The sequence below is a fragment of the Colletotrichum tamarilloi genome (genome assembly GCF_030869305.1).
Source record: "Colletotrichum tamarilloi strain Tom-12 chromosome Unknown Scaffold_82.1, whole genome shotgun sequence".
In the NCBI taxonomy this organism is placed as follows: domain Eukaryota; kingdom Fungi; phylum Ascomycota; class Sordariomycetes; order Glomerellales; family Glomerellaceae; genus Colletotrichum; species Colletotrichum tamarilloi.
Window position 1 is genome coordinate 14465 of NW_026849465.1, and position 18612 is coordinate 33076.

General features: G+C 53.8%; 7 protein-coding genes across 7 annotated transcripts; 2 read left to right on the forward strand and 5 right to left on the reverse strand.

The window, feature by feature from the left end:
* Positions 1-183: 183 nt before the first annotated feature.
* Positions 184-2282, reverse strand: CTAM01_12751 (glycosyltransferase family 2; the record flags this gene model as incomplete). The annotated part of the gene is made up of 3 exons (XM_060528756.1): positions 184-411; positions 498-2075; positions 2130-2282. 3 exons carry the CDS (start codon positions 2280-2282, stop codon positions 184-186), a joined length of 1959 nt encoding a protein of 652 aa, XP_060389307.1.
* A 5534-nt stretch (positions 2283-7816) lies between these two features.
* On the reverse strand, positions 7817-9548 carry CTAM01_12752 (polysaccharide deacetylase; the record flags this gene model as incomplete). Its single annotated transcript, XM_060528757.1, has 5 exons — positions 7817-7877; positions 7989-8156; positions 8219-9158; positions 9214-9278; positions 9340-9548. 5 exons carry the CDS (start codon positions 9546-9548, stop codon positions 7817-7819), a joined length of 1443 nt encoding a protein of 480 aa, XP_060389308.1.
* Positions 9549-12223: 2675 nt separating this feature from the next.
* On the reverse strand, positions 12224-12616 carry CTAM01_12753 (uncharacterized protein; the record flags this gene model as incomplete). The annotated part of the gene is made up of 1 exon (XM_060528758.1): positions 12224-12616. One exon carries the CDS (start codon positions 12614-12616, stop codon positions 12224-12226), a length of 393 nt encoding a protein of 130 aa, XP_060389309.1.
* Positions 12617-13219: 603 nt separating this feature from the next.
* CTAM01_12754 (uncharacterized protein) lies at positions 13220-13879 on the reverse strand (the record flags this gene model as incomplete). Its single annotated transcript, XM_060528759.1, has 1 exon — positions 13220-13879. One exon carries the CDS (start codon positions 13877-13879, stop codon positions 13220-13222), a length of 660 nt encoding a protein of 219 aa, XP_060389310.1.
* A 786-nt stretch (positions 13880-14665) lies between these two features.
* On the forward strand, positions 14666-16027 carry CTAM01_12755 (nucleotide sugar dehydrogenase; the record flags this gene model as incomplete). Its single annotated transcript, XM_060528760.1, has 1 exon — positions 14666-16027. One exon carries the CDS (start codon positions 14666-14668, stop codon positions 16025-16027), a length of 1362 nt encoding a protein of 453 aa, XP_060389311.1.
* Positions 16028-16969: 942 nt separating this feature from the next.
* CTAM01_12756 (uncharacterized protein) lies at positions 16970-17525 on the reverse strand (the record flags this gene model as incomplete). Its single annotated transcript, XM_060528761.1, has 2 exons — positions 16970-17031; positions 17294-17525. The coding sequence occupies 2 exons, from the start codon at positions 17523-17525 to the stop codon at positions 16970-16972; spliced, it is 294 nt and encodes a 97-aa protein (XP_060389312.1).
* A 262-nt stretch (positions 17526-17787) lies between these two features.
* Positions 17788-18366, forward strand: CTAM01_12757 (uncharacterized protein; the record flags this gene model as incomplete). The annotated part of the gene is made up of 2 exons (XM_060528762.1): positions 17788-17814; positions 18130-18366. Coding segments are annotated over 2 exons (264 nt in total), but the record flags the coding sequence as incomplete, so codon positions are not given.
* Between the last annotated feature and the right edge of the window lie 246 nt (positions 18367-18612).

The following is an 18612-nucleotide window of genomic DNA, read 5'->3' on the forward strand; positions in this document are numbered from 1 at the left end:
CATGAATGATTCAACAGTAAGAAATGTGTGTGAAGAGAGAGAAAAAAAACAAGCAAAAAGTAGTCAGCTGAGAAACGCCCGATTCGGTCTTGGTGTGTGGGATGCCGCGACGCCAGGACAATAGTGACTCCCCTAGTGCCAGCGCGCATCATCCAGCAATGTGGATTGTTTTGCGCGAGGCTCTTAAAGAGTGCCACGACCGCCCTCAGCGTCCATCTTCTCGTCGTCACCGCCCTTGATGACCTCGCGGGTCTTGCCCCATTTGAAATCGTCCGAGTAGACGAGGGAGTACCCCAAGATGATCATGTTGAGGAAGGGCGACGTGCACAGGTGGAAGAAGTAGCCGACAAAGTATTGCATGCGCTCGAGCATGTTTCTCGGTAGCCAGAAACCGATACAGAAGGAGTAGATCTGTGTAACCACGAAGTCAGAATTTTGTCTCAAGTTTCGTCGGTCGGACAGGGTAAGCGAAAGAACTTTGGAGGGAGGAGACTTACGTATCGGAACAAGAGCAGGGCGAACAGCGACATGAAGACCGGATCCCTCACCAACTCATCACCACGACGGCAGAGAATGATGATCAAAGCGATGACGGCGGCCATGATGAAGGGTGTGATAAACCATGTCATGACGGCAATGATGGATTGAAGACGCTCGATGGGGATGATGCCGGGGCGGAAGATCATGACGAACTCGTTGGAGATTGAACCGAGAGCCCAACGCTTGCGCTGGGACAGGAAGACCTTCCAGTCTTGCGGCACAATGGTGAAGGCCTTGGCGCGTAGGGCCTGTGCGGTCTGGCGCTGGGGGAAGAGCGAGAAGATGATGCTGGCGTGAATCGAGTCCTCCGAGTAGTTGCCCATGATGTGCTGCGTCATGAGATCGTTGGGCTTGGGGCAGTATCCGAACCGCTGGCGGAGGACCTCGTCGCCGAAAGTGGCCTCGTCAATCTTGATCAGCTGACAGCAACCGGGGAGGCAGTTGACCTTTCCGGTGATGCGGGATTGGAACATGCGACGGAGACCTTGGGTTTGGGAGTACTCGACCGACTGGTACAGCGACCAGAGACCCCAGTTCTTGCCGTCATAGTCGACACAGACGTGGCCACAGACACCAACGAGCTTGGGGTTCTTGCGGATTTCTCTCAACATTTCCCAGATACAGAACTCATCGAACACAGTATCGGCGTCCATACCAACGAGGTATTCGACATTTTCGAGGCCCTGGGAGACGAACGCATTGCCCAGATGCTCAAACAGCTCATTGCTGAACATGGTCATGATGTTGGTGGAGCGCTTGTGGAAATGGTACAAGAACGAACGGGCAAAGCACAAGCTGTCACGCTTGCCTTGGTTGTAACGCTTGCCGACAAAGACATACGGAATGCCCTTGTAGTAACCAGTTTGGATCTTGGTCGGCATGAAAAGACCGTCTCGAGCGCGGTACCCGTTCTCGAAGAAGCGCGTTGGGCCGGGCTCTAAGATGTCCTCGAGAAGGTACTCCTGCGTGGTCTTCTCCATACCAGCGCCCTTGACGTTGCCGTCGACCACGATGAAGATCATGCGCGGGTGGTCGTCAATGTTCTTCTGCGCAACCAAAGAGTCCAGAGATCGAGTAAGCTCCTGAAACGTCTCGTTGTAGCATGGCAGAAGCATGACCATTCTCTCAGGGGTCTCTGGCACCTTCTCTTTGCGGCGGAAGCAAAAGAAGATACCCTTGAAGATGAAGTGGCCCAGAATAAAGACGATCATTATGAATTGGAGGACGGTGTTGGAGCTGAGAAGCACCATGAAGAAGTAATGGGCGACGTGGTACGTGAATGACACGTAGATGAGGGCAGCATTGATACACAGCAAGCCGATGAGCAGACACCATTTCTGGAAACGCAAGAGCGACTTGGACACAAGCTTCAGCTCAGAGTCAGAGTCCCATCTCAGCTTCGCCTCTTCAGTCTGGACGGAAGATACGAAGGAGGCAGCAGACTCGCCGCCACGGGATTGCCATGAGCGGTGACCGAAGGAGCCGGGTGTACGGACGCCGAAGGGGAGGTCTTCTGTGGTGAAGCCAACGACAGACTAGCCAGTCAGTATTTTGGCACTCTTTCAGAAAGGAGGTGTATCTCGACTTACAGAGCCCTGCGACTGGATTCGAGATCCAAATGGCCTCGGAATAGAGAGGCTTCGCTGGCTACGAGCCGGTGTTGTAGCTCCTGAGAGAGGAGACAGGGGAGGGCGGCTGCTCTCCGCCATGGGAGGAGGTGGCGGTGCGGGACGGTGAGCCATGGTGGCTGGCTTGAGATTGTGTAAATTGGAAGTGAAGCTTGAAAGACTCCAACCAAAGACCTCGACAACGACAAGAGAAGGGGGATCAAGCGCACACAATGAGGAGCGAGAGACTGGATGTTTGAAGGGGCGGAGGGTCAGGGATCTAATCAAGATCCTGGGAGGGAGTCGGGCCAACAACAAAACGAATGTGATGACTGCCGGAGGCAACAGAGCAAAGTTTCCTACCGATGAGGAGGAAAGAGAGTGAAAAGTGAGAAGTGGAGGATGAATCTTTATTCCTGCGAGAGAAGACGGTCAAAAGAGAAAAAGAGGGCCGGCATGGGGTAAAAGAGGGTAACATCAGCACGCCGGACCTGGACTCGACATTCGGGGCTAGCCTCACGAGGCGGTTGATCCGACCAGCTGTCTGGGTCGGAATCAAAGGTCTCTTCTCAGGCTCGAATAGAGTGGCGGCAGCTTGGCTGGGGTAAGGCATGGGCCGCCATGCTGCCCATCAACTGACTGGACTTGCTTTCTGGCGGGAACGACGTGCGATCATGTCTCGCAAATACGGACTATTGACTGGTTGCAGTTCCTAGGCTTGGCCGAACGATATCCATACACACATCTGGCATGGCGACAGCAACATAACTTCTAGCGTCAGCTGAGCAAGCAACAGAACACTGTACTCGGACCAGATTCGAAGATTTCCCACCCGACCGGCCACGGGAGTACATCAAACGCCATCTGGTGTCATCACGAAGAAAAATGTTGCAAGGGGAGGCAAGGCAGCAAGGGGAACAAGCCAGTCCCGTTGCTGCCAAACGTGTGTGTGGTTGGTGGTGGAGATGAGACAACCAGGCCCATGTTCTTGAAAAAGGTTCAGCAGCACACGTCGGCGGCTGCAGGTCAACGGACCGTGGACGAACAGACAGCGGTATGCCTAGTCGACGGTCGTTTACACGCCCCCGAGTTGACGCCGGCCACTTGACATAGGGCTTTGCCAGCTCTTCTGTGACTGTGTATTGCTGGTGCTGCCGCTAATCTCTTGCTGTTCAGCAGGTACGCCTGAACCCGAGAACGCCATGATCGACAGAATACGGATTGGGATGCAAAGAAGAAGACCAGCGATATGCATCGGTCGATGTGTTGTGTGTACCAATTCACCCCAAGCAGAGAATCTCAACACCCAAAAGGGCATCGGCTTCGTCCGAGGAAAGCTGTGGCGTTCAACGACAACATGTGGCATGGCGTGGAAATGGCAGAAAGCAGCAACATCCACCTTCGGAACAAAAAGAAATACAGCCCGCAAGCACACACCAAAAGAGAGAGAGCCGCTCAAGAGATGGCGCAGCGCGCAGCGAAAGACGCATGGTCAGTGCTACACCCCAAGGCGGGAGCCGCTCGTTAAGCAAGACATGGGCAACGGCGACGTTGACCGGGGTTGGTGGTCGATGGTGGTGATCGGTCCTCAACTTAGCGCGGTGATGCTCCGCTGACCCCTGTCCAATATACACGTCAGTTTCAACTTCAGGACACCGCTGCTTGAGAGTGCGAGTTGCAACGTGCAGCTACGAGAGATATTTTGAGCTCGGGCTCAGGGCGAATGAATCTCTTCCGGTAGTGTTCGCGGCTGATCTTCGCTTCTGAGTAACCACTAGCACGGAGAGGCGAAAGGAGGGGGAGGAGAGCATGAGAGAAGAGCCGCAGATGCAGAACGCTGGCTGGGTTGGGCTGGACTTTGCTCGGCTCCCTGGAAGGGGCCACCATCGTCTCCATCCAGACGACATCCTTCTACCTATCGCACTCTTTCCCTTTGCAGAGACGACCTGTAAGAAAGGATTTGAAGAGGCGAGAAAGCTGGGTCAACAACATCTCATGGTTGCTGGCTGCTGCAGCAGTGAGCTGTAAATCGAATCAAGTCAGATCAACCCCGGCGTGCCAAGCCCGTGTTTATGGATTCGCGGGCTGCACGAGTGGGCAGGAAAGTTGTACAGTGCCTGTCCTTGCATATGGATGCCTCCACACACAAGTAAGCTTGAATTCTGGGCACCAAGTGAAGGACGCCGAACAGGGCTGCCGCGTTCAGTCAGGCACACAATCGTGAGTTTGCGTGAGCGTGTGAGCTAAAGTCTCATTTCCTCCATACGCGGACGCTGGCCGACAACTCCTAGTGGACGAACTGGACATGCACCCACTGGACGCAGAGGAGCAAAGCAGCCTAATGTGTGTAGGATCGAGCCAATGCTGCGCCTGTGGTTCCCTACGTCTGTCAGGAACTTCGGATGACTGGAAAGACGGGACGAATGGCTGATGTTTGACTCAGCTCGACAACCTTGGCTCAACCCCCAAGCCTGCCTGCCATCTGCAATATCTGGGTCATTAACGGTTTGTCTGAGAGTCGCACGGGCACAACCGGCCCAGCTTAGAGAAGAGAAGAAAAAAAAAAAATCAGGATTGAGTTCGAAGCAGACGAGGGTCAAACACGGCCAAGAGGACCCTTCTTTTCGTTCCTGTCCCTTTCTGTCCATCTTCGTATCTGTTTTGGGAATGAGCAGCTGAGAAACGCTTGCTTCTTTGTTTTGTTAGAGACCCTGGGTAATAGAATCAGGACACTCGCTTTCGAGAAGTCTGCTGCCAGCCGGCTGGGCATAGGTTTGACGGTACGAAAAGAGGCACCAAAAACCTCATGGGATTTGCGTGGTGCGTGCGTACGTGCGTGTGCGTGTAGTGGTGGCCAGGCAGTATGGCAAATCTGGCGGCGAGCCAGCGGCACAAGAAGAAAGCGTGGCGTTGATGCAACATCACACCATCGTATGGGTGCGCCTATAGTCCGTGGTTGAGGTTGCGAATGGCCGGTACGTGATTCCCAGCCCCAGCTCATCCATGATCCATCAGCCCCCTCCCCAATATGACTGGACGGATGGGGTTGAGGCGGATCGTGAGAGTGTGGGAGATGGAAAGCGGGGCGCCTAGCGATGCGGAAGCGGCTTGCATGTCGTTACAATGCGGAATTCTATTCAGGTGGTGGGTGAGGGGAGGGACCTATTGTGAAGGGAGACGGGGAGGCGGGAGGGGTGGGTGTGAATGTGTGTGGTTGTCGTCGTCTTTCGTGAAGGTTGTGAGAGGGTGAGGTTGACCGAGGTGGAAATGGAACGCAGGGGACGGGAACGGGGAAAGATGCACACGCCCCCTCCATTAACCGGAGTAATTACCGGCGGATAGAATATTCCATTATGCATATATCCGTTTACCCCGATATTGCGTGGTCGGTGCCCCGAAAGGTTTGAGTGGGTCCACCAGCGGCGGAAGCGGCCCCACTTAAGCCCCCCGGTGAGAGTTGAGCGCGGCGCTAGAAACGCGGGATCCCAGGACCTGCAGTAGCCTCTTCCTTGTTTTCCAAGGTTACGCGCTCTTGGCACCTCGGGGAACTAGGGTGAAATTGCTAAAATCTGACCAGGGGAGAAATGTGCGGGAGAAATATGGGGAAGTTGGTAAGTTGTTTCTGAGGTAAAATAAGGTGAGAAACAGCGCTAGAGGCCGGCAGGGCAGGACGAAGAGAACAGGCTTAACACACGCACACACAGACACACACTAGACACATCAACCAGGGCGGTGGTCAATGGGGGCACGAATGACATTGCAAAGGATAGACCTGATCCTCACACCACAACTAACCCAAGCCCTTACAACGACACGGGGCAACACAAATGGCACACATGGCTTTCGTGTATGCACCCATACATCACCCATACGGGACCTGGCGGCCATCCCCCTTCTCCTTGGCTTTTCTACGAATGCAATCAAAAGTTTGCCTCAGTACTGCCCGACCTTGGATATCACTGGGTGAACACACGCTGCAGCATGGCGCTATCGATTTCCCCCACGAAATGCTACGGTACCGTCTTCCCCCTCTCCTCCACGTAGTCTTTCGCCCCCGACCACCCCTCGTCGTCGCCTCCATCAAATTCGAGGCCGGTTTAACTCCGGCCACGCATCTTCATCCTATAACCACTTCATTCAAACATCGAATGACAGATTCACGCAGATCAGGCTGTTTTCTAGGCGACCCGAACACCAAAAGCAGTGAAATATAGCGGAGCTGAGATGAAGGACTCGCTTAGACTTGTCGATCCGTCAGGCTGGGCGATGAAGCATACTCTGAAGTAATGATTAGGCCCCACTACGTGCTCTGTCAGTGTGGCTAGTGGGGGCTGAAAGACACACTCGTCAGCCATCGAGTAGGTCGATGCGCTCAAACTGCTTCGATTCAACATATTTCTGATGGACGGGTAAATAATCAAGCCGTAGGCTGACACTGTCTTCCCTCCCCTCGCAATCCACGCTCCGCACCAAGTCTCTTCCTGTCCCATTCAAGCAATCACATCGTCAACAAGTGTGCTAAGCTCAATGGCACCTAGAACAGGTAAAGTTCAAGTTATTTGCTTACCTGCATCTTTTTTGCCTTCATCTCTTCTCCCCACGTAAGCTCGGGTAAAATCTTGGTAGTTATTGCTCCCCTTGGCAGCTCGGAGACAGGTGCCGCGCGGGTGAGCTAAGGGGGTAGTGGAACTAACTGACATCTAATCAGGTTCTCGCTTCAGCTCTCTAGTTTACATTACCCTTGAAGAGCCGGTCCCACCACATGGTATTCCCGAACCCGTCGCCCGAGGGCTCGGCCAAGCTCGTCATACGTCGTAGTGCAGCAAACAATTTTTGGAGTTGCTTTGGCGAAAGCTGTTTTCTCCGGTATTCGGGACATGTTTCCCCGTTTCTTGCTGCCAGGTGCCCAAGTAAAGTGTTGCAATGTCTGATAGTTTCAGCTGACTTGACCACGATAATTGCGTGCGTTTCTTCGATGTTACATATGGAATGGTGTGTCGTTCGGAGGCTCCTCGTATATGGAAGGTGAACACAAAGAAAACCGTTGTAATCGCGCTCCAAGACATGCATCGTCCGGAGAAACAATTCAAATTGCAAAAAACAAGCACGACACTGGCCGTTGAGATGTCGCAAACGCACGATGTAGGTCGAGACATGCCCTCTCGCCTGCTCGATTAGGTGTTATCATTAAAACTATTTGCCTCCTCCAAATGTTCCAAGCCCTCTCTGCGTCCACATGCCAATGCGTTCTAACTGTATTCCAACGCTTCTGCTGCAATGCAAATGATTCAAGTCCCTCCCCAGCTGTATCCCAGCTTCTCGGCCGTAGAGATCGTAAAGGTAGGTGGTAGCTGGTAGCCAGGTAGCAGTGCGTCCGCGCCGACAGCCTTGGCGTCTCTCGATAGACTGCGCGACGGTCGTTTCTACCGGTTCCATAGCCCGACCGACCGAAAAAAACAATAATATGTGAATCAAGGTTTGCAAAGTTTGCCCCTCATGTTCGTTGTCATCTTCTGCGCGATATATTGCAGAAAAATGATCTGTACGGGGACTCCCCCGGGCTGGAGGGGGAGGTCCCCGAGGATCGACCATGCTGTGCGAGTATGGCGACCAGCCTCAAGCTTAGATGCAGGCTGGCAATATATGCTGCACTAAACAACACAGCCCGATCAATTGCATGTTCCGAAAAGCGACTGGCAGCCTGTTCCGCAGTGCGTCGCAGAGTTGCCACTGTAATATTCTCATCAGCATGCCGAATTATTGCGACTAATTGTTGCGGATGGACCAGGCCCGAAGGCCAGGGTCAACAGGGAGGAAGAGAGAAAGTGTAAAAAAGCATACCAGTAACCATACTGAGAACAGCAAGTTTTCGTGCCGTAGTTCTTGCAAGTGGCATTCCATTGGCTTCCGCAGAGACCATTGGAAGATTCGGCCACAGCCGATGACTGGGGGGAGCAAGATCCAAAGCCTGATTGGCAGCCTGTTCCGCAGTATGTAAGGCTTGAGCCGCTGTGTTAAGGGGAGCATGTCAGCCGTATCATTCATGGCGTCAAAGGCGTCCAGAGGCTTACCAGAATCCATAGTAGGAGCAGCAGTTGCCAAACGCTGAGTTGAGGCACGTGTAACCCGTGGTACCACCACAGGTCTGGTCCGGTGATACGTTGGTCGAAGCAGGGACGCTTGACGACGATGTGCGAGTTACGACGCTGGTTGATGTTGTGCTAGACGTAGCTCTGGTCTGCAGCGATGATACAGGCGTCGAGACCGCGGAAGTGGGCACCGAGGTTGTTGTCGTCGTCCTCGTCGTGCCGACTGCGACGCCGGAGCTAATGGCGCCACCCGCTGACCGGTACCAGTTTTCTCTGGGGTCATTGAGACACTCTCCTACGGTCACAAGGCGATAACCACGCGCCTTGGCAGTATCAATCATGAACTGGGTCAAGTTGACCACGGTCTGATAGTGCACATCATGGGACAGCTCGATGTACTTGTTTGCTGCCGCATTTGTTGAGACACCATTGGAGAAGCGGTCCTTGGCGGTCTGGATCTCTTCAGGCGAATCATACATGTAGTCCTTGGTGTCGATATTAACGTTGATGATGTGGTAGCCGAGCGTCTTGAGCAGGTTCTGACATCCTGACCCGGCGTCACATTCAAGGAATGGCGGGCGTATGTAAGTGGGAATCCAGCCGAATAGGTTTCGGAATGCCATTTCGTTGTAGATGATCTCAGTTCTCTGGATGGTGCTATTGACCTCGTTCAGGTTGCGGTGGGTCCATGTATGGCTTGCAATATGGTGGCCGGCGGCGTACATTCTTTGCATTACGGCCGGCCAAGGCGTATCGGGGTTGTCCATCCGGTTCTTGCCAATGTTGTTGCCGGCGACAAAGAAGGTGGCGGTGATGTTCTGGGCCTCCAGGATGTCGAGCAGGTTGGAGGTGTAGATGTAAGGGCCATCATCATAGGTCAATGCCAAGGTTCCTGGGTTGGCGCAAGTGGTGATGATTGAGCCTAGACGGATATGCAAGTTAGGTCCGTCCCACGATGCATAGGCAGATGAACACACCATAAGGCACGGAACCCACGAGGGGCCGCGCGATACTCTCTGTGCTAGCACCAGGTGGCGGGAAGCTTTCGAGGCTTGGTTAGCAACTGTGCGGCACAGTGGAAACTTCGACCGACGTGAACTTACAAGGTATCGCAAGAGTCGCTGTAATCAAGTTGGCATTGCGAGCCGCCGCAATAATCTGCCGTCGTTCCACACCAGCCGGCTTCTGAGCAACACTGGCCCGGATCACAGGACCCGATTCCGGGCCCGCACTCGGCGCGCTTTCTCAGGGGAGCGTTTATAGTGGCGGCCATGGCCGCCCCTGAAAGGAGAATAGGCAGAAGCGCATGCATAGCTAGAGAATGTGAGGCAGTCTGCAAGGCAAAGAGGGTATGATTCCGACCGATCGACGCTGCGGGCAAGATGGAGAATAGGTTCCGGAATGATTCAAAGAAGGCGAAGGGCGGTATTTACGAGAGATTCCTCGACGATAATGACTGGTCTTCGGCTTTACACTACGAAGATGGATATTGCTCCTACAGACCTGCCAAGGACGCCGTGTTGAGTCCAGTCCCTCGGGTTGTATTGACAGAGAGGGCAAGAGTAGGCTGGCTGAGAGCGTGTGACTTGGCAGCTGGATCAATGGCGCTGGCCAAGCGCATATAATGGCATTCCTCAGGTCAAAGATGGATGGAGTCAGACGGGAGAAACGGCACTTGCAAAGGTAGGCTGGCACCTTCAACTCTCTCGATACGAGGCGGCGCTTCGTCAGATCGTGGGCTAAGACTCCAATATTCAGCATGACATTGCGTCCTACGATCCTCTAGATGGCTGAATCCATGGCTTCGGACCCAACTATTCGTACGCGACCCCAGCATGACTACATGCCAGACCTTGACGCATAGGCTGTCGACAGGTGGCATACGAGTTGCGGAGCCGTGAGAGCCGGGTTAGGTGCGCCGTACGGGAAGCTCGCGGGGTCGAAGAGATGAACCCATATGAGCTTTCACCCGATCACGGCCCCGTTGTGCCCGACTAAAGGCTGGGATCGGCAGATATTGCTCGTGTACGAGGCCAGCCGTCCAACAGCCGGACGGTGAATGGTAGACAAGGTGTGCGTTGGCAGGCTAACGGTGAAAAGGAAAATTTTTCTCCCAATTGAGTATGAAATGGGCTGAGTGAGACCAGACTTATTGGGCCCTTGCAGACTTGGAGCTGCAGAAGCTGGGCAATAACGTATCCAGTCAGGCCAGCATGCCAACCTCCAGCCAGACAGACCGAAGATCCACTGCAAGTGCCCTGATGATAGATTGATGATGTGCTTTGTGAAAGTGACAGGGGCATACCTAGAGGAAGATCAAAGACCAGGGCTGGGATGTAACCGGGGGGCTGCCCGTGGGCGACGAGATGCCCCCGAACAGTCCAGAATCCCTGGATATGGGTGTATTCCCCCTGTCAATTATCCACATTGGATTATCCGAGGAAAACTTTGCTCTGTGTAAAGATGCGCATAACGAGATGAGAGGCGGGGAGTCATCATGGTGAAGTACCTAGACACCCGTCTTTGTCTCTTCTCAAAGAAATTCGCTCGTCCAGGTTCCGTGTCCTGCGGCATCGATGTTCGAAATGAAACTTGACCGCGAGAATGGTCTCGCCGCATGATTTCGAAGACCAAGTTGAGAACAAGGATACGTTGTCTTTCATCTGCTTCTCTTCACCGTCGTATGTCGACCCCGAAAAGCTGGTGCGAAGATCGGAATCTTTCAGCAGACAACCCGAATGGACGGGCTTGTGTTTCCCCAGGCTGGTCAGGCTTGTCCTCCTACGGACGCGCCGGTCCTTGGCTGTCTCCGAGGTTTTGGTAATGAACCCGAGAGGTGCAGTCGCCGATACCCGGCGACACACTACTACGCTTGTTGCCGCGTCCTCGTCAGCGAGGTTCTGGTCGGCATTTCCTGCCTCCTAGACTCCAACAAACGGGCATAGAACTTTTGGTTCTTGGCGGTAAACAAAAAAAATGTCGCTTTGCTCCAATCTTTTAGTGCCGTCAGCATCCTCCTCTCCGCAAACCAACTCTTTCAGTAATCAGGCAGACACTACGTTGAGAGTTTCTCGTCCCCGTGAGTATTGGTCAGCCTACGCTTGTTGGGTTCTTGATGTCATCAGGTCGGACAAGGTCGTAAGGTGCGAAAGATTGAGTAAAGACGGCAGCCTCATCGATTAGACCTCCTCGTATAACCGAAAGCCTAAGGACGTACAAGTCACCAGACTGAAGCGGTGCGATCATGACTGGGGCCAATGACATCCCTAACCTCACACAAAGATTGAGATGCACCTCGTCTTCTTTGCATTGTTGGCAGAACTTGGCGCCGACCTGGCAGGGCTGTGAGCTGCGGCTCCAATATCCATCCCCGATCCGTTGGGGGTGCCTCTGTATTTCTATAATTGTATTGCATCTTGCATTTGCAGTGCAGATGGCACCAGCGCAGACGCATTTTGCCATCCCATCTTTTGGTTCGTCAGCTTGAGAAGAGGGCACAAAGTCCCACCAATCATGCTAGTGTTGAGGGCACCCACCGAGCACGATGGCAAGTCCCATGGTCAGAACATTGAAAAAGTCTTTTGAACCACAGAGAACTAGTATGAGAAGCGCGCAGTGGCGGTGCACCTTCGTCCGTGGACGCTGCAGTGGGCTTCTGGTGATCGGGAGACAGGTCGGCAAGTGTTGCGAGATCGTGGTGAGGAGACGGCATTACAGTCGAAGCCGTCGTCAACGGCCACATAGGAGTGCAGAGGCAGATTCCCGCTTTTGGCTCCCTTTCGAGAAGAGCTGCCCTCGTGGTATGAAACGAGCCGAATGCTTGATGATGCCGTCCCGGTCGACGGTGTGCGACTTGGCTGTCGATCAAAACTTCTCAGCGCCCCGTTTCGGACAGAGGTTTTGCTTGTTTGAATGAAGCATCATGCTACAACCCGTCGGCTCGAGCCATATGTTGGCCCCAGGCGGCGGGACTGCAAATAGCATCGTTCAGTAGGAATACCAGAGGCCGCTTGTTTGCTGGCTGACAGAAGTCCGCTGTGGCTTGAGAGGTCCCGAAAATGAAATCCAGCTGGTAGGTCCGCCACATGTGCAACACAAGCGCATCCCCCCAAGGCGCCGCGCCGGTCCCGAGCCGAGAATGACGAGATGAAGGGAGGTTCTTGGCGTTGATGTTTTCTTCTTCTCTTCCTGAACGAGGGTCAGAGAGAGCGGACAGCACAAAAAGAGGCGTCTCTGAGGGAAACAGTTGTCCGTTGGCGGGTTTCTCCACCACGTGTATGCCGCCCAGTGCAAGGGGCCGTTTGTGGCTTGGAAGCTTGGATCGGTGTCGAACGGGGCGGTTGATGGGATGGAATCGTGGAGGACGGACCGGTAAGCCATTGAAGGGCTCGTGCCCCACAAAGCTGGGAGCCTACTACGTACTACGGAGTACGTAGCTCACGAAGGAGGAGCGGACGGGGGGGATGGAGGAGGGTGGGTGGGTGATGTGGTGATGATGGAGGGGGCGTGTGGAAATGATAAGATGGCGATGCAGTAACGGAGAAGATGAAGAAAGAAGAAAGTCGAGCGGGGATGAGAGACACCCCGCCCCTTGTGGACTTCGCACTCATGCAATACCACCCAGCGTTTTCCCGAGATGCAATAAAGCATTGGCGGGGGCGGATCCCTCGCCATCATGCTGCCGTAATGCATATTGCATGACACTTGCATATGCATCTCCCATATGCATATCCATATGCATATCCATGGGGAGCTGACCGAACGTTCCTTGTCTCGTTCCTCACACCAATCATCTCCTCCACAACCGTACACTTACTTGTCTATTGTTGTGCTTCGACACATAACGTCGTCTCAATCGACTCTCGACTCGATATCAAGCTGCCAAGACAGTGGCTTCCGTCGACCTCGATATGGGCATACGGAATACGGAGACCGAAGGAGCTTTCTGTACGCCGCCTTCAGTCCGTACTCTGCAAGCAAGCCTCATCCTGGCTCTTTTCCAGCTTGCCCATACACCCTTCTTCTCGTCTTGGAGACCCCCTGTCGATATTCTCGCAAGGTTTCTGTCGAAGATGACCTCCAAGCCTTTTTTTGGGACACTGCCGGAAAAGAGAGGTTGAGAAATCTCTTCCGTGAAAAGAATCCAGCCATGCGTGATCGACGCGCCCAAGGCCGGTGGCCAAGCAAGCACCCCCTTCGGCCGTGAGATGCGAAGGTGACCCCAGCGTAACCTCGGGCCCTTTTCGATTCATCTCGATCCAGCAGTACCCTGGACCACCGCTTACGAACCTCGAATATGACCATGCAACAAAGATTGTCATGGTCGAATTCCGCGTCCAAGTTCCAAGAAAGCATACTTACTCCCAGGCCAGCCGAGCAGGCCGCAGCAACCTCCTCACAAAAATTGGCCCTCAGCAACTGTTGACGGGGGGCGTTCTGCATGACATCAAGCGTCGGAGTACATCTCGGCGAGCCGTGAGAGTGCCGTGGGCAGACAGGGGAGATGAGTGTCTTTGCCTGCCTCATGCATCCGGGCTTGCCAGCTTGGCGATTCCACGCTGGATGATCTTGCTGGTGAGTAACGAGAGTCTGGACACACCCGGCCTGAGCAGTATTCTGCCATTGTCGTTGTGCTGATGCCATATTGCGCTATTGTAATCTTCTCCGTGCAGCGTCGTCTTGCCGAAGCGCGCCTGTGGTTGTGGTTGCGGTTGCGCTCTGAGGGGGTGGAACCTTCAGCCACCTTCAGGCCGCTTTGCCATGGACTGCTTTTGGACAAACTATTGCTCATGGTCGCCTGTTTGACCCCAAGTTCTGGCCTGCTCGGGAGCTAGCCTCGACCTGAAACTAACATGTCGTTCTGCTTTTCGACTTTGATCTGTCCACGGCCCCGTCGCTGTTCTCCAGCCGCGTGCCGCCGGGCTGGCTTGAGGGAGCCTCACCACTACCATGGCGTTTATGCCGTATGCTGCAAACCAGACGTGGATCCCGATTAGGCCCGGCAACACCCAGTTCGATGCCATGTCTCAATCATTGCTTTGCTCTGGTGCTGCCATGGAGGACGGCGGCCGCAACGGTCTGGTCTGGGCAACCTCGAGAAAGCTGACGCCAGGGGCAGGGTCAACATGAGTGGGCTGTCTCCTCTTCTTCCTTCCTCCTTGTGCCTGACCATCATGTCAGTGCCTCAGTTGGCAAGTCTTTTTAACTCCCGCTTCCTTTCCTCTGACAAGGGCTTTCTTCCTTCCATTCCGTGCGCCCCTCTCTTCCACTCTTACGCCCTTTTCAAGAGCTATAGACACTTGGCAGTGTAGTTGACTTTTTCTCAAAGGCAGATATCAGAAAAGATATTCTCCTTCATCTTCACAGACATACCCCGCCACTCGTTTTGTAGAAGCCCTCATCGTTCGTTTACACCCTCGTTCCATTGCAATGGATACCCAGATGCTCACTCCCGACACCCCGGAGCGTTCTCCGACTTGCCACAACGGATATCCTTTCGACTCCCCGGAGACGAAGCCTCAAGTATGGGACTTCCCTCATGATGGCTACTACCCCATCACACCTCCCACGGAGGAGTGCGAATCGGATGAGGAGCTTGCCACGGTTGCAAGCTCCATTGACCTAGAGGCGGAACCTCTGGTGGCCGTCATCGGTGTCGGATACGTTGGAGAGCACCTTGTGGGCAACTTTGCTCGCAAGTTCAACGTTCTCGGTTTTGATGTCTCTGAGGCGCGTGTCCAGAGTCTTGGCGAGGAATTTGGCCCAGACAGCAAGGCCAAGTTCACTTGCAAGCCTAGCGATATGGCAGCTGCCACGCACTTTCTCATCTCAGTTCCGACACTGTTGCGCCCAGACCAGACCATTGACGCTTCCTTTCTGAAATCTGCTCTCAAGAACGTCGCCACATACGCTCGCCCCGGTTCGGTGGTTGTCGTCGAATCGTCCGTCGCAGTCGGTATGACGAGAGAGCTGCTCGGGCCTCTGGCGAAGGAGCGTCACCTCTTTGCCGGCATGTCGCCCGAACGAGTTGACCCTGGCCGAGTTGAGCCGCCTGCATTCGCCATTCCCAAAATCGTTTCCGGCTTGGATGATGTGGTTCCAGGCTCGCTCAATGCCATTGTTCGCCTGTACTCGCAGGTGTTTGACAATGTCGTCCCTGTGTCTCGGCCCGAAGTCGCAGAGATGACCAAGTTGTACGAGAATTGCCAGCGTATGATGTGTATCGCGTTCGCAAACGAGATGGCCGATGCTTGTTTGGGCCACGGCGTTGACCCATACGAGGTGTCCGGTGCCGCGGCGACCAAGCCCTTTGGATATATGCCGTTTATGCCCAGCCTCGGCGTTGGTGGTCACTGCATTCCAGTCAACCCGTATTACCTTCTCACGAACAGTCAGTTTCCTCTCCTGCAACACGCAACGGAGAAGATGCGAGCTCGCCCCATGGCTATCGCTCAGCGCGCGGTTGACACACTGTGCGCCGAGAAGCTGAGACCTAGCGTCCTTGTCGTGGGTATGGGCTTCAAGAAGGGCCAGTCGCACCTGGCCAACTCTCCCGGTCTCGAACTCGCAAAAAGCCTCGTGCTGACGGAAAAGGTCGATGTTTGCTGGGCCGATCCTCTCGTCAAGCAGGAGGCTGTACCGCAAATCGCGCGCCTGGACGTCGAGGACTGGAACGCGCGGTCGCTGGAGCAGCGTTTCGACATGATCATTGTCGCTTTCCGACAAACAGGACTTGACTTTGACGTCCTGGACCAGCTCGACAAGACTCGTGTTGAGATGTGGTGCAACTAAGACTTTCGGCCAAGGTTTGCGGCTGTCTTGGGCTGACGGTGGCGCATTCTTCAGTCATCCCTCTCCCACATCCCTCATGCTTCTCACGATTTTTGCTTTTTCCTCCAATCAGTGGAATTTTCGTTACTCACTTGGGCTTTTCTGGCGCATACATGTAGCGACACTGTTGTTTGCGGTTGGTGTACATTGGAGCAAACGGCAGTTTCGAACGCGCAGATGATATGCAGGACGGATGTAATACCTCGGGTTTCCTTGTGCTTTGTCTTCGTTTCCTTTTCATTGAATGGTGTCCTGGATATTTTGGTTCCTCTTTCCTGGTAGATAAAACGGTCGCGTTCGACGAGATCGGAATTGAGCGCATTGACGGCCGTCGAAGATAGATGCGAGATACATATTCCAGGAATTCGTTCCTCTTCCTTAATGTCGACTCCTATTTGCAATACCCATAGCAGTCCCTCTTCGCCTGATCGTGATTATCGTTTGCTGTTCATGAATCGCGCCGTAGTCCGTGAGAGCGAGAGAAGTGCCGTCGTTGTCATGGTTGGACGTGTCGCACCACCAGTATTAATCCCTTACAGCAACCGGTCCCCGTAAGATCCGTCGGGAAACACGGCACAGCCTACTCCATCCATCGTTTAAGTGTGTGCTTTACGCAACTCTCAATCGGGATACGAACCCATCGTTGGCGGTGCCGAGCTGCCGAGAAAGTTCCCCATCCGCAATGATACGGTGAAGTCAGGAAAAGGTTGCCCCGCGATGGCGCGCCCGTCCTGCAAGACTAGCGACCCGGGGCGATTGATATATCTGATATCCAATGCTGTGGTCTAGGTTTCCCATGGGCCATTAGTCTCAGCGATCTGCTCTGCTGGCATTTTCCCGCATCCCACATCCCACATACCCATATCGCGGTGCATTATCTATTGATATGCGCGACACCGGCAACTAGCCGGGGGTCTCGACGTTCTGGTTGGCAGCCTCGCCCACATCCCAGCCGTCCATTATCTCTGTGATGAGATAAGAGGGTTGCTTTTTGGGTCTCTTTGGGATGGTACCGTCATGATAATCTGGGTGCAAGAGACGCAGGACGGGCGTGAAATACGAGAATAATGAGAAAATCGATGAGCAGGAGTTGGGCGAAGATGGTGTGAAGCAGCGGTGAGCCAAAAACGGTGGGATGTCGAGTGGTCATAGAAGAATGAGGTTAGGCGAGGGTTGCTCATGTGCGATTTCGGGAAAGGCGCCGATGCTCCCCCTCCCTTTTAGTACTTGACTTCTCTTCCACAAAGAGAATCCAAGAAAGCACGTTAGTCGAGGTGAGATGGTTAAATGTGCATGAGTCTCGCCAGTTCAAGTAGCTGTTCAGCTTCCGCAATCCGTGTGCCGGCGGGAGTCGGCGCCCGGAAGGCGTCGGCCATGCGGCGTCGCGGACCGCGGGCTCCATCTTCTCGTATTGCTTCTCAAAGATGACAGCCATGCCACGCGAAGATCCAGCCAGCATTTGACAGCTTGTAAAGTCAATGTATTGAATTGACGTGGCTTAGCTTAAGCTCATTGATCACCACATTGACTCCAGGAATGGTCTCATCGCAAGGTAACTATGAGCTCTTCGATCCACGCTGCCTCGATGCAGCCAATCCTTGAGGTAGTTATGTAGTATCTCTCCAAGATGAGGTCTTAAGAGTAGCTGACTCACGAAAGAACCTGTGCATGTCCTAGTTTGTTTCCACCTTTTTAGTCAATGTTAAAAATCTCACATCATAGGTGCACAAGGCATCTCCAAGGGAAATGTATGTATTTGACGATGAATCCGGGGGCGATCTAAGCTCCCGAGTACCGAGTCTCGAATTCCCCCGCCTTCCCTTCTGGGAGACCTAAGCTTCCCATATCATCGGCCTCTCACTCTCCCCAGCTCTAATCTACACGTTCCCAGCTGCTCTCAAGCTTAACTTTTCGTCAGCTGTCCCAGTACTCTCCTAGAGACTAGTTAGTTCGTGGGCAGGTTGGTTGAAGTGAAGGAAATGAGCTTACCTTGCGGATGCAGAACCACCACCCATCCCTCTTTCCAACCTTCGTAGGAGTAGAGAGACACTGTGAAGATCTAGAGCGTGAACCAAGATCCTGGCTTTGGGTCTACATGCCCCATTTGTAAAGTTGTTCGTCATAAGTGGGAATGTCGATGTCTCCAGCAAGGCGAAGAATCCGCTGAAGATGTCAGGTCTCATAGCAATAAGACCAGCCCCCTTCCCCAAGTTACCAGCCTCACGCGTCTCCAGGACCCAGTTTCCTTGCCCTCCAAAGCCAAAGTCATTCTCCCGGGGGTTGACTCCTCGCTGAAGTAAAGCCTCAATCTAGGCACAGTCTTCACGCTCACTTTCCCTCAATGGTGTAAGAAATGAGAACCACTAGCCATGTCGAGCCTGTCATGCCGAAAAAGAAAACGAGCCGCCTTGTATGTATGTATGTTTGTTCGAATCGATCCAGTGGTGATGTCGATAGGTCGTAATGTGCAAGCTGCCGGTACAGGTAGGGGACCAAGTCGTAAATGAAGTTGGATGTATGACCTCTGTAGCGTTCCGGCACAAGAA